The sequence below is a fragment of the Heptranchias perlo genome, chromosome 7 (genome assembly GCF_035084215.1).
Source record: "Heptranchias perlo isolate sHepPer1 chromosome 7, sHepPer1.hap1, whole genome shotgun sequence".
NCBI lineage: Eukaryota > Metazoa > Chordata > Chondrichthyes > Hexanchiformes > Hexanchidae > Heptranchias > Heptranchias perlo.
Genome location: NC_090331.1, coordinates 17,248,115 through 17,263,122, shown reverse-complemented (window position 1 = coordinate 17,263,122; position 15,008 = coordinate 17,248,115). Strand labels below are relative to the sequence as shown.

At 43.8% G+C, this 15,008-nt stretch overlaps 1 protein-coding gene and 1 long non-coding RNA gene across 3 annotated transcripts in view; one reads left to right on the top strand and one right to left on the bottom strand.

The window, feature by feature from the left end:
• LOC137323535 (uncharacterized) overlaps positions 1–6,853 on the top strand; it is a 67,797-nt gene extending 60,944 nt beyond the window's left edge. Inside the window, exon 4 of the long non-coding RNA XR_010963382.1 lies at positions 6,617–6,853. This is a non-coding gene — a long non-coding RNA (uncharacterized lncRNA). The remainder of the gene's footprint in view (positions 1–6,616) is intronic.
• Positions 1–15,008, bottom strand: part of ptpn4a (protein tyrosine phosphatase non-receptor type 4a) — a 240,491-nt gene that overhangs the window by 13,185 nt on the left and 212,298 nt on the right. For both annotated transcript variants that reach the window (XM_067987103.1, XM_067987104.1), the window contains 2 exons: positions 14,202–14,330; positions 6,611–6,759 (listed from right to left, as the gene is read on the bottom strand). In XM_067987103.1, the coding sequence (XP_067843204.1) occupies positions 6,611–6,759; positions 14,202–14,330 (278 nt within the window). The remainder of the gene's footprint in view (positions 1–6,610; positions 6,760–14,201; positions 14,331–15,008) is intronic.

Genomic DNA, 15,008 nt, shown 5'->3' with positions numbered 1-15,008 from the left:
AGCGCAGTGCGAAAGGAGAGCCCGAGAGGTGAGCGCAGTGCGAAAGGAGAGCCCGAGAGGTGAGCGCAGTGCGAAAGGAGAGCCCGAGAGGTGAGCGCAGTGCGAAAGGAGAGCCCGAGAGGTGAGCGCAGTGCGAAAGGAGAGCCCGAGAGGTGAGCGCAGTGCGAAAGGAGAGCCCGAGAGGTGAGCGCAGTGCGAAAGGAGAGCCCGAGAGGTGAGCGCAGTGCGAAAGGAGAGCCCGAGAGGTGAGCGCAGTGCGAAAGGAGAGCCCGAGAGGTGAGCGCAGTGCGAAAGGAGAGCCCGAGAGGTGAGCGCAGTGCGAAAGGAGAGCCCGAGAGGTGAGCGCAGTGCGAAAGGAGAGCCCGAGAGGTGAGCGCAGTGCGAAAGGAGAGCCCGAGAGGTGAGCGCAGTGCGAAAGGAGAGCCCGAGAGGTGAGCGCAGTGCGAAAGGAGAGCCCGAGAGGTGAGCGCAGTGCGAAAGGAGAGCCCGAGAGGTGAGCGCAGTGCGAAAGGAGAGCCCGAGAGGTGAGCGCAGTGCGAAAAGAGAGCCCGAGAGGTGAGCGCAGTGCGAAAGGAGAGCCCGAGAGGTGAGCGCAGTGCGAAAGGAGAGCCCGAGAGGTGAGCGCAGTGCGAAAGGAGAGCCCGAGAGGTGAGCGCAGTGCGAAAGGAGAGCCCGAGAGGTGAGCGCAGTGCGAAAGGAGAGCCCGAGAGGTGAGCGCAGTGCGAAAGGAGAGCCCGAGAGGTGAGCGCAGTGCGAAAGGAGAGCCCGAGAGGTGAGCGCAGTGCGAAAGGAGAGCCCGAGAGGTGAGCGCAGTGCGAAAGGAGAGCCCGAGAGGTGAGCGCAGTGCGAAAGGAGAGTTGAGAGAGCGGGAAGAGAGTCCAAGAGGTGAACACAGTGTAAATCTAAGACAAGTCATGGCAGCAGAGCTCGCACCCGTGATATGCTCCTCCTGCAGTATGTGGGAATTCATGGACACTACAGGTGTCCCTGGCGACCATGTGTGCAGGAAGAGTGTCCCACTGCAGCTACTGGCTAACCGCATTTCGGAGCTGGAGCTGCAGGTGGATTCACTGTGGAGCATCCGCGATGCTGGGATTATCGTGGATAGCATGTTCAGTGAGGTGGTCACACTGCAGATAAGGATTATGCAGGCAGAAAGGAAATGGGTGACGACCAGGCAGAGTAAAAGGACTCGGCAGGTAGAGGAGGAGTCCCTTGGGGCCATCTCCCTCTCAAACGGATACTGTTGGGGGAGATGGCTTATCAGGGGAAAGCAGCAAGAGCCAAGTTCCTGGCACCACGGGTGGCTCTGCTGCACAGGAGGGGAGGAATAAGAGTGGCAAGGGCTATACTGATAGGGGATTCAATTGTAAGGGGAACAGATAGGCATTTCTGCGGCCGCAAACGTGACTCCAGGATGGTATATTGCTAGGGTCAAGGATGTCACGGAGCAGCTGCAGGGCATTTTGGAGGGGGAGGGTGAACAGCCAGTAGTCGTGGTCCATATCAGTACCAACGACATAGGTTTAAAAAAAAAGGGATGAGGTCCTGCAAGTTGAATTTAAGGAGTTAGAAGATAAATTAAAAAGCAGGACCTCAAGGGTAGTGATCTCAGGATTACTGCCAGTGCCACGTGCTAGTGAGTATAGGAACAGGAGAATAGACCAGATGAATGCGTGGCTGCAGGGATGGTGTAGGAGGGAGGGATTTAGATTCCTGGGACAGTGGGACCGGTTCTGGGGAAGGTGGGACCTGTACAAGCGGGACGGGTTACACCCGAGCAGGACTGGGACCGATGTCCTCATGGGGGTGTTTGCTAGTGCTGTTGGGGAAGGTTTAAACTAGAATGGCAGGGGGATGGGAACCTGAGCAGGGAGACAGAGGAGGGGGAAACAAGAATCGAAACAAAAGACAGAAAGGGAAGAAGCAATAGTGGAAGGCAAAGAAAACAAGGGCGAAAAACAAATAGGGCCATTGTGCAAAATAAAACTAAGATGACTAGCAATCTTAAAAAGACAAGTCTAATTGTGTATTAATGCACGGAGCATTTGCAATAAGGTAGACGAATTAACAGCGCAGATGGATATTAACGGTTATGATACAGTTGCGATTACGGAGGCATGGCTGCAGGGTAACCATGGATGGGAACTGAACATCCAGGGGTATTCAATATTTAGGAAGGACAGGCAAAAAGGGAAAGGAGGTGGGATTGCGTTGTTAGTAAAGGAGGAAATCAATGCAATAGTGAGGAAGGATATTGGCTCGGAAAATCACGATGTGGAATCCGTATGGGTGGAGCTAAGAAACACCAAGGGGCAGAAAACGTTGGTGGGGGTTGTCTCTCGGCCCCCAAACAGTAGGGGAGATGTAGGGGAGGGCATTAAACAGGAAATTCGAGACGCATGTAAGAAGGGTACAACGATAATCGTGGGTGACTTTAATCTACATGTAGATTGGTCAAACCAAATTAGCAATAATACCGTGGGGGAGGAATTCCTGGAGTGTGTACGTGATAGTTTTCTAGACCAACATGTTGAGGAACCAACTAGAGAACAGGTGATCCTAGACTGGGTATTGTGCAATGAGAAAGGATTAGTTAACAATCTTGTTGTGCAGGGTCCCTTAGGGAAGAGCGACCATAACATGATAGAACTCCTCATTAAGATGGAGAGTGAAGTAGTTGAATCCGAAACTGGGGTCCTGAATCTAAATTACGAAAGTATGAGGTGCGAGTTGGCTATGATGGATTGGGGAACTTTACTAAAAGGGACGACAGTGGATAGGCAATGGCTAATATTTAAAGAACGTGTGCAGGGATTACAATAATTATTCATTCCTGTCTGGTGCAAAAATAAAACAGGAAAGGTGGCTCAACCATGGCTTACAATAGAAATTAGGGATGCTTTAGATCCAAAGAGGAGGCATATAAAATTGCCAGAAAAAGCGGCAAGCCTAAGGATTGGGAGCAGTTCAGAATTCAGCAAAGGAGGACAAAGATTGATTAAGAGGGGAAAAATAGAGTATGAGAGTAAACTAGCAGGGAACATAAAAACTGACTGTAAAAGCTTCTATAAATGTTTTTTTATTATTCGTTCATGGGATGTGGGCGTCGCTGGCGAGGCTGGCATTTATTGCCCATCCCTAATTGCCCTCGAGAAGGTGGTGGTGAGCCGCCTTCTTGAACCGCTACAGTCCGTGTGGTGAAGGTTCTCCCACAGTGCTGTTAGGAAGGGTGTTCCAGAATTTTGACCCAGCGACAATGAAGGAACGGCGATATATTTCCAAGTTGGGATGCTTAACAAATCTACTGGAGTTTTTTGAGGATGTAACTAGTAGAATAGATAGGGGAGAACTGTGGATGTGGTGTACTTGGATTTTCAGAAGGCTTTTGATAAGGTCCCACACAAGAGGTTAGTGTGCAAAATTAAAGCACATGGGATTGGGGGGAATATACTGGCATGGATTGAGGATTGGTTGACAGACAGGAAACAGAGAGTAGGAATAAACGGGCTTTTTTCCGGTTGGCAGGCAATGATTAGTGGGGTACCGCAGGGATCGGTGCTTGGGCCCCAGCTATTCACGATATGTATCAATGATTTGGATGAGGGAACTAAATGTAACATTTCCAAGTTTGCAGATGACACAAAGCTGGGGTGGAATGTGAGCTGTGAGGAGGATGCAAAGAAGCTCCAATGTGATTTAGACAAGTTGGGTGAGTGGGCAAGAACGTGGCAGATGCAGAATAACGTGGATAAATGTGAGGTTATCCACTTTGGTTGTAAAAACACAAAGGCAGATTATTATCTGAATGATGATAGATTGGGAAAAGGGGAGATGCAATGAGACCTGGGTGTCCTTGTACACCAGTCGCTGAAAGTGAGCATTCAGGTGCAACAAGCAGTTAGGAAGGCGAATGGTATGTTGGCCTTCATTGCAAGAGGATTTGAGTACAGGAGCAGGGATGTCTTATTGCAGTTGTACAAGGCCTTGGTGAGACCACATCTGGAGTATTGTGTGCAGTTTTGGTCTCCTTATCTGAGGAAGGATGTCCTTGCCATGGAGGGAGTGCAACGAAGGTTTACCAGACTGATTCCTGGGATGGCAGGACTGACGTATGAGGAGAGATTGGGTCGACTCGGCCTATATTCACTCGAGTTTAGAAGAATGAGAGGTGATCTCATCGAAACATATAAAATTCTAACAGGACTAGACAGACTAGATGCAGGGAGGATGTTCCCGATGGCTGGGGAGTCCAGAACCAAGGGTCACAGTCTCAGGATACGGGGTATGCCATTCAGAACCAAGATGAGGAGAAATTTCTTCACTCAGAGGGTGGTGAACCTGTGGAATTCTCTACCACAGAAGGCAGTGGAGGCCAAGTCATTAGATGTATTCAAGAAGGAGATAGATATATTTCTTAATGCTAAAGGGATCGAGGGATATGGGGAAAAAGCGGGAACAGGGTACTGAGTTAGACGATCAGCCATGATCGTTTTGAATGGTAGAGCAGGCCCGAAGGGCCAAATGGCCTACTCTTGCTCCTATTTTCTATGTTTCTATAATGAAAGGGTTTGATAGGTTAGACGTAGAGAAAATGTTTCCACTTGTGGGGGCATCCAAAACTAGAGGTCATAAATATAAAAGTCACTAATAAATCCAGTGGGGAATTCAGAAGAAACTTCTTTACACTGAGAATGGTAAGAATGTGGAATGTGCTATCACAAGGAGTAGTTGAGGCAAATATCATGGATGCATTTAAGGGGAAGCTAGATAAGCACGAGGGAGAAAGGAATGGAAGGGTATGCTGATAGTTAGATGAAGCAGAGAGGGCAGAGGTTCGTATGGAGCCGGCAGAGGCCTATTGGGCCGAATGGCCTGTTTCTGCGCTGTAGTTTTGATGTAACTTACGCACTTGAGGTTTTGCTTTTAAAGATAATAACCTGAATCCCCAAATGCCTGTGCTCTTCTCCATCACTTAGCTTTCCTCCAAAGTATAATTATTACTTTTTTTCCTTAAAATGCAAAATGTACCACCTCACATTTACGGACATGGAATTCAATCTAGCACTTTTTGCCCGTCCATCATATCAACATCCCCTTGCAGCTTCCTTTGGTCCTCAATTATTTACTATGCCTCTTATTTTTGTATTGTCTGCAAAGTTTGAACACTACTCTAGCCCAATATCCAAATCATTGATGAACAAAGTGAACAGAAGTAGTTCCAGAACACAACTCTGTGGGACACCACTACCCATTTCCAAATCACTGATGAACTGCCCTTAACTCCTACTGTTTTCTTGCTTCTAACCAGTTTTTAATCCAATTTGGTACTCTTCCCCCTTATTCTATATTCCTTGATCTTCTCCAGTAATGTCCTGTGTGGTATATGATCAGAGACAGACCATACTGTCAGAGACAATAAACTTCTAATTTCCACAGCCAACATTTAGAACTGGAACTATGGTCTCATTTAGAAATATAGCAGCTGCGTGGCTGACTATTATTATGGATGAGCCACCTATAACCAGGTCATCCCCTTCTTGGGACACAGGCCAAAAAAATTCAGTTTTTTCTAATATATTTTTTGGATGGAAAGCTGTCTTCAATAAACCATGCCAGTAATAAACATCTTTAAACAAGTCTCCCTTCATAATAGCCACTTTCCGGTGTTGCTACCAAATCTGATATTGTAAATCTTCCTTCCCCCCACCCCCCGCACTGTTGTTTTGCCCACTTCAATTCCCATCACCCCCCCATCTCTCCTGATAGTCTCATAGGTGATCATCACTGCTCAGTACTTTGAAGTGACCACTCTTCATGTGTGAGCTTAAATAGTGTTAGCCCCCATGGTTGAATTGATTGTCATCACACACTATATTTGATCCTGACCTCCCCTGACACTCGCACACAGGTCTATTTCCCAGCTGCAGTCACTGGATGAGGAAGAGGTACTTTGGTTAATTTCCCTCCATTCCTAGCCAAGAGTTGTTTAGCCCAATTGTAGCGTCTCCACTGCTGTTCTGGCTGAGATCAGATATCTCAGCAGAGAATGGTGAGCAAAGGTGGGATCCTCCTCATTAGTATGGCTCAGTTCCACCAGTAGTGAAACTTCTCTACTGAAATTTCTCCGGGCAAACACAAGTTAATTAGAAAAGGGTTTCAGCTACTTATTAATAATCATTATTCATGTAGAAAACTTGGATAAACCTATTGTCTTGTAACCAACATGATATATAATAATGGATTATAATTAAGCATTTTCCACGGAGCTAAGCTAGGCATTTAAATCATTTTAAAAAGAAATGAAGTAGACACCCATGGCAACCCAAAATGATGTCACTTTTATAAGTTGGAACATAAACAGATGCTCAAATAAAATCTGCAGCAGGTCCTCATTTATCATACAATTTTAAGCAACCCACATTTAAAAATTACAAACTGTAGAAAAATGATATGAACACATAGGATTCAAAAAAATATTTGAAATTTCTCCTCCAACAGGGACCCAATTTCTTAGTTTGGCTCTGACTTATCATAGTTACGTTTTTCATGAGCACTGAGTGTACGGGTTCACGAATGTACTGTTTGTAAACAGTTAAACAACATTTACCTGCAGTGTACAACAACTGGTTCATCTTTGCCAACACGTGTTTCTCGAACAAGTAACACAAACTTCAGGAAATCACTCGAGTCATCAGGAACTCCATGGTCAGGCCATGCAATATATTGGATCTGGGTGAGTGGACGGCTCTCATTTTTCTGTGAAGTTGCAAAAGATTACGGTTCACTAACTGACAAACCAGATATGCCTGTAATTCCTTCAAGTTTATCATCTCAGAATAAAACTTATGTAGGAGCAGTTTGATGATGATTGCAAATGGCTACCAGTTTATTCAATCTGCATCACCTTGCCTCAAGTTTGAAGATTGTTGGTTTGAGGCCCTTGCCAGGGCTTGAGCTCATATTCTAGGCCAGATATATTATTCTCAGAGCCAATTATAATCTCACTAGAAGTGCATTCGGTAGCTCAAAAGTTTTTGCACTACTCAAATCTCAATCAGGAGACTCAACGTTGAATCCTAGGCTCAGATATTTGCACTTCAGGATTGCTGAGGAGAGCTTCTCCAGTTCATCCTGGAGAAAATGTGAGGAAGCATCAATCTGCATTATGCTTTACTGCTGCAAGTATTCTCCGACAATCACAGTTACGCAGCTGGAGATCAGGAAATGCATTATAGAGACATTTCAGATAGGGAAGAGAATCTTGTACATCATTTATTGAATGAAACAATTCAAAATTGGTTTGTAAAAAGAAAAAAAAACTATCTACAGAACTATCTAAACCCCCCTTTCCCTGGCTCTGTACTTGCTTAAAAACTGCTAAATCTTTACTTCTTCCAGTTCTGACGCAAGGTCATCGACCTGAAACGTTAACTCTGTTTCTCTCTCCACAGATGCTGCCTGACCTGCTGAATATTTCTAGCACTTTCTGTTTTTATTACAGTTGAACCAGTATTTGGATCAACATTTCAGGGGCAGATTTCACCCAATGGCCCACTTGCTTCTGCCAGTATAACATGGGAGTGGACTCGTATGCAGAGTTCCCACAAACTTGTATGCAGTGGTTTCTTACCAGTTGGTTTTATGTCTATCAGCCTGGTAAAATGGAAAGCAAAGCGTGCTGCACAAATGCAGTTTTTAAAAAAAAACCTGCATTTGCAAATACTTTAGTTTGGTTTGCTATTTTGTTAAAGTTTAGGATACCTGTAGCAGGATGGAAATAAGTGCAAGAAGATTGAACATGGGAAGGGGAACCAATGGGGATGACAATCTATTCTTGATGTCTTGTGGTTAACAGAGCTGCCCCACAATATACGCAGGTTGATTCTCTCAACTTTCAATGATGAGCACTGAGTACAGCTCTAGATCCCAATTATTAACCAAACATTAAATTGAGGAAAAAGGAGACAAACTGCAAGGCTTCACAGAAAATTTAAGACACACAAGGAGGCCATTCGGCCCATCGTGTCCACGCTGGCCGAAAATGAGCCAACCAGCCTAATCCCACTTTCCAGCACTTGGTCCGTAGCCTTGTAGGTCACGGTACTTCAGTTGCACATCCAGGTACTTTTTAAATGAGATGAGGGTTTCTGCCTCTACCACCCTTTCAAGGCAGTGAATTCCAGACCCCCTCCACTCTTTGGGTTAAAAATAATTTCCTCAGCACCCCTCTAATCCTTCTACCAATCACTTTAAATCTATGCCCCTGTTTATTGACCTCTCTGCTATGGGAAATAGGTCCTTCCTATCCACTCTATCAAGGTCCTTGATAGTTTTGTACATCTCAATTAAGTCACCCCTCAGCCTCCTCTGTTCCAAAGAGAACAACCCCAGTTTATCCAAATCTTCCTCATAGCTGAAATTCTCCAGTCCTGACAACATCCTCGTAAATCTCCTCTGTACCCTCTCTAGTGCAATTACATCCTTCCTGTAATGTAATGCCCAGAACTGTACGCAGTACTTAAGCTGTGGCCTAACCAGTGTTTTATACAGTTCCAGCATAACCTCCCTGCTCTTATATTTTGTGCCTCGGCTAACAAAGGAAAGTATCCCATATACCTTCTTAACCACCTTATCTACCTGCCCTGCTACCTTCAGGGATCTGTGGACATGCACTCCAAGGTCCCTCTCTTCCTCTACATCTTTCAGTATCCTCCCATTTATTGTGTACTCCCTTGCCATGTTAGCCCTCCCCAAATGCATTACCTTACACTTCTCCGGATTGAATTCCATTTGCCACTTTTCTGTCCACCTGACCAATCCATTGATATCTTCCTGCAGTCTACAGCTTTCCTCCTCACTATCAACCACACGGCCAATTTTTGCATCATCTGCAAACTTCTTAATCATGCCCCCTACATTTAAGTCCAAATCATTACTATATATCACAAAAAGCAAGGGACCTAGTACTGAGCCCTGCGGAACCCCACTGGAAACAGCCTTCCAGTCACAAAAACACCTGTCGACCATTATCCTTTGCTTCCTGCCACTGAGCCAATTTTGGATCCAATTTGCCACTCTCCCTTGGATCCCATGGGTTTGTACTTTTTTTGACCAGTCTGCCATGTGGGACCTTGTCAAAAGCCTTGCTAAAATTCATGTAGACTACATCAAATGCACTATCCTCATCGACCCTTCTGTTACCGCCTCAAAAAATTCCAATTAGTCAGACACGACCTTCACTTAATAAATCCATATTGACTGTCCTTGATTACTCCGTGCCTTTCTAAGTGACTGTTTATTCTGTCCTTCAGAACTGATTCCAATAATTTGCCCACCACTGAGGTTAGACTGATTGGCCTGTAATTACTGTCTATCCCTCGCTCCCTTTTCATACAATGGTACAACGTTAGCGGTCCTCCAATCCTCCAGCACTACGCCTGTATCCAGTGAGGACTGGGAAATGATGGTCAGAGCCTCCGCTATTTTCTCCCTTGCTTCTTTTAACCGCCTGGGATACATTTCATTCAGCCATGGTGATTTATCTATTTTCAAAGATGCTAATCCCCTTAATACTTCCTCTCTCACTAAGTTTATCCCATCCAATATTTCACACTCCTCCTCCTTAACTACAATGTCTGCATCGTCCCTCTTTTTTGTGAAGACAGATGCAAAGTATTCATTAAGAACCATACCAACATCTTCCGCCTCCACACACAGGTTACCTTTTTGGTCTTTAATAGGCCCGACTCTTTCCTTAGTTATCTTCTTGCTCTTAATGTATTTATAGAACATCTTTTGGTTTTCCTTGATTTTACTTGCCAATATTTTTTCATGACCTCTCTTTGCTTTCCTAATTTCCTTTTTAATTTCATCCCTGCACTTTTCATACTCCTCTAGGCTTTCTGTAGTATTGAGTTCTCGGACATAACCTTTCTCCTTCTGCCTTACCTTATCCTGTATGCTCCTTGACATCCAGGGGGCTCTAGATTTGGCAACTCCATCCTTTTTCTTTGTGGGAACATATTTACTCTGCACCCCTTGAATCTTCCCCTTGAATGCCTCCCACTGCTCTGACATTGATTTACCTTCAAGTAGCTGTTCCCAGTCCACTTTTGCTAAATCACTTCTTAGCTTAGTAAAATTGGCCTTTCCCCATTTGAGAACTTTAACTCCTGTTCTATCTTTGTCCTTTTCCATAGCTATACTAAAACTAACTGAATTATGATCACTACCACCAAAATGCTCTTCCACTGATATTCCTTCCACCTGCCCAGCCTGACTTCCCAAAAATAAATCCAGAACTGCCCCTCTCTTGTTGGGCTTGCTACGTAGTGGCTAAAAAGGTTCTCCTGAATGCAATATAGGAATTTTGCACCCTCTAGACCCTTCAACACTGTTTGTGTCCCAGTTATTAATAGGGTAGTTGAAATCCCCTACAATTACTACCCTATTGTTATTGCACTTCTCAGAAATTTGCCTACATATTTGCTCTTTTATCTCCCTCTGACTGTTTGGAGGTCTATAGTAGACTCCCCAGTAGTATGACTGCCCCTTTTTTGTTCCTTAGCTCGACCCATATGGCCTCATTTGATGATCCTTCTAACAGATCATCCCTCCTCACACATGTAATTGTTTGACCAAAATTGCCCCTCCTTTTTTATCCCCTTCTCTATCTCGTCTGAAAACCCTGTAACCAGGAACCTTGAGCTGCCATTCCTGCCCCTCTTTAAGCCATGTTTCTGTAATAGCTAAGATATCGTACTGCCACATGTCTATCTGTGCCCTCAGCTCATCTGTCTTATTCACTATACTCCTTGCATTGAGGTATATACCATTTAGCACTACCAAACTCCCTTGTTTTTTTATTTTCTAACCTTTGTTTCCTCTGCCTTCCTAAGTCACTTACTAATTTTCTGCCTTCTATCTCCAGTTCTGATTCTGTCCCATCTGAATCTACACTCAGGTTCCCATACCCCTGCCAAGCTTTTAAACCCTCCCCAACAGCACTAGCAAACCTCCCCGCAAGGATATTGGTCCCAGCCCTGTTGAGGTGCTAAACATCCGGCTTGTACAGGTCCCAGAACCGGTCCCAATGCCCCAGGAGTCTAAAGCCCTCCCTCCTGCACCATCTCTCCAGCCACGCATTCATCTGCTCTATCCTCCTATTTCTATACTCACTAGCTCATAGCTTATAGAATCATAGATTACAGCATGGAAGCATGGAAGGAGGCCATTCAGCCAAGTCTGCGCCGGCTCTATGCATGAGCAATCCAGCTCATCCCACTGCCCCACCCTATCCCCGTAGTCCTGCACATTTTATCGTTTCAAGTACTTATCCAATTCCCTTTTGAAGGCCGTGATTGAACCTGCCTCCACCACTCCCTCAGGCAGTGCATTCCAGATCCCAACCACTCGCTGAGTAAAAAAGTTTTTCCTCATATCACCTTTGGTTCTTTTGCCAATCACCTTAAATCTATGCCCTCTGGTTCTTGACCCTTTCGCCAATGGGAACAGTTTCTCTCTATCCACTCTGTCTAGATCCTTCATGATTTTGAACACCTCTATCAAATCTCCTCTCAACCGTCTCTGTTCTAAGGAGAACAATCCCAGCCTCTCCAGTCTATCCACATAATTTAAGTCCCTCATCACTGGAATCATTCTAGTAAATCTCTTTTGCACTCTCTCATAGGCCTTCCTAAAGTGCAGTGCCCAGAACTGGACACAATACTCCAGTTGTGGCCGAACCAGTGTTTTATAAAGGTTCATCATGACTTCCTTGCTTTTGTACTCTATGCCTCTACTTATAAAGCCCAGGATCCCGTATGCTTTTTTAACCACTTTCTCAACCTGCCCTGCCACCTTCAACAATTTATGCACATATATCCCCAGATCCCTCTGTTCCTCCACCCCTTTTAGAATTGTGCCCTCTAGTTTATATTGCCTCTCCTAATTTTTCCTACCAAAATGCATCACCTCGCATTTTTCCGCATTAAACTTCATCTGCCACGTGTCCACCCATGCCACTAGAGTGTCTATATCCTCTTGAAGTCTATCGTTATCCTCCTCACTGTTCACTACCCTTCCAAGTTTTGTGTCATCCGCAAATTTTGAAATTGTGCCCTGTACTCTCAAGTCCAAGTCATTAATATATATCAAGAAAAGCAGTGATCCCAGCACCGATCCCTGGGGAACACCACTGCATACCTCCCTCCAGTCCAAAAAACAACCGCTCACCACTACTCTGTGTTTCCTGTCATTTAGCCAATTCTGTATCCATGTTGCTATTGTCCACTTTATTCCATGGGCCGCAATCTTAATAGCAAGCCTACATGTGGCACTTTATCAAACGCTTTTTGAAAATCCATATATATCACATCAGCTACATTGCCCTCATCTACCATCTCTGTTACCTCATCAAAAAACTTTATCAAGTTGGTTAAACTTAATAAAAGTTTTGTTTAGAAGAGGAAGGGGAGAGAGGAGATGTCTGTACAACACATTTTAACTACTTTTATATTACGTGAGAGACCCTTGCTAGCACCGCTGGTTTCCAATGCACGAGCATCACGAAGGCGTGTGTAACCTGCAGGTAAACTTGCTAGATTCATTAAAGGCGACTGTCAGGAAGACCGGTTGGAAAAAAAGGGCTGTCCTGGCTACCACCCTTAGCTGCATGGTACAAAAACAGCAAAGAATGTACAAACAGCAAAATAAGGAAATCAAATCACAAAATGTAGAGAAAGTCGGCCATCATCAGCTATGCATTTCCTGTTTTTAATTTGGATTTTTACATCGAATTAACAGCACAGAAACAGACCATTCGGCCCAACTAGTCTGTGCCAGTGTGTATGCTCCACACGAGCACTTGTGCCTTTTCTTTTTATTGTAACAAAGAAAGGTGCAAATTATAGATTTACAACACACAAAATGTACAAACTGCTGAAAGGAAAAAATAGTTTTGAAGCCTGTATGACACCAACGGAGAAGCCCTTTGCCAAAACCTCCCCAAAGGGTTTAAAACGTTGGCACATATATTACAAATCTAATCACAAATCAAAGCTATGCAACACCCCATAAGTCCTGCAGTTAGACTTTACTAGAGAAACACAAACAATGCCTGGAAAGTGATGCAGCTAATAACTAGGCTTTTCTTACAGTAAACAATTTTTGACGTTCAAAATTGCTAATCAATCCACGAAACATGCCAGTCACTACATGAACAAAGATTTCTGCATATCCCAGCTTTTTAGGATTATTTGAGGTTAGAAAATTTAAAAAACCTTTCTCTTGCTAATTTTCTTCCCTCCTCTCAAGAGTGCCGACCCCTTGTTGGAGTACAGTTCCACAGGTGCTGGTGACCCTCCAATATCCCCCTTTAACCAAGAGGGGAGGCATCAGAGTCTGAACCTTTCCTCACTGAACTTCCACATATCTGGACTTCCATCAGATGTTGTTAGATAGCAATCAGAAGTGGGAATCATGGTTACTTTGCCTTTGGTGGTGCTGAGGTGAATTGCAATGCCCTGAAGCAAAAAAAATCAATTGGTTGCAGTTCCTGTTCCTGGGCAAGATCAGCAAACTCAGCATAGACCATGGATTGAACAGAGGACTTTCCTGATCCATGTGACTCAGCTAATCAATGGATAAACTAAGTGAAAATCCCTAGATTTAAACAAAATTTAAGATTAGTATGGAAGACAATTAGCATGACTCATAAGCACTTTCTACATGAGTAGTGCTGCATTCCAACTGATACCAGTGAAGTAAAATTTTGTTCAGGGATCCTGGACCTTACAACAAAAGAAAGCTCTTTAAATGATATGTTTTACAATTTCTGCCTACTTTACTACAGCCAACCATGTCATTATGGCTGACCTCAGAAGACGCAAATGTTTGTAATTAAGATTCTTCATCCATACTAGAGATACTGAGGCAGATAAAATATGTTTAGACAAGTTTAACAGGCAATGATTACTGCAGGGCATGCTCTGGTTTTTTAGCAGTTATATTCCCAATGCCACGATTAGCAACCATTCTACCATCAGTACTCAGAGCTAGGCAACATATAGTACAAATAACACATATGCCTGCATGGCCGGGTTGTCGGCAGATGCTGTAGAGTGAAGTGTACCAGGTGAGTTTGTGGATCACACAGGGAAGAGAATTCCCAGTTACCTTTCTCAACACAGTCATCTTACCTCTAAATTAGTTAACGTCAACTCTCTGAAGACATATGCAGGATTTCCCTCTTCTGAGTGACAACCAATCTCGAAATTCCCGTATGATGCATTTTCAGAAGGCTCAGGCCAATACTGGTGACACTTGACCTAAGTAGAGAAAGTTAAATCATGTAAATACAATTTAATTCTTTGAATGAGAAAACTGCTTTCAAATTTCACTTACTATACAAATTGGCATCATCTGCTCTAGTTAGGAACTCCGTGCACTAAAGTGTAAATCGCTAACCATATTGTAAGTCAGCATTTTACTACCTTTAAAAATCTTTTAGTACTCCCTACAGAGGGCACCAAAGCAGGGAAGGTTTCAGAAAGCATTAAAAAACTATCTGCACATTCAAATACAGTATAAAGACATCCAAATGGCATCACAAAATTAAAAGTTTATTGTATGCATTTATCTCAAGACACACTAAAATGAACACATTTCAGGTGAGATTCATTAAACAATGACAAGGACAAGTTAAATGGGGTACATAACTAAGAATGAGCAGAAATCAAGGTACTCCCATCTTATAAAGGGTGTGCAATAAAACCGGTAGCGAAGGATAGAACAAACTCTAATGATGCCTAACTGGGGGATAACATGGTAATTTTCCCTTGAGCAATCTATTGTGTAACTGCGAAAAAAAGTAGAGGTTGAGGTAATTTTATGAATTTAAATGGAATAGCCATTCTTGTTCGATTTTCGATTGCATTTTCAATCAGTCTGGTGCCAAATATATTCATGTATATAATCTAGAAATTTTAATCTATATTTTTATTGTT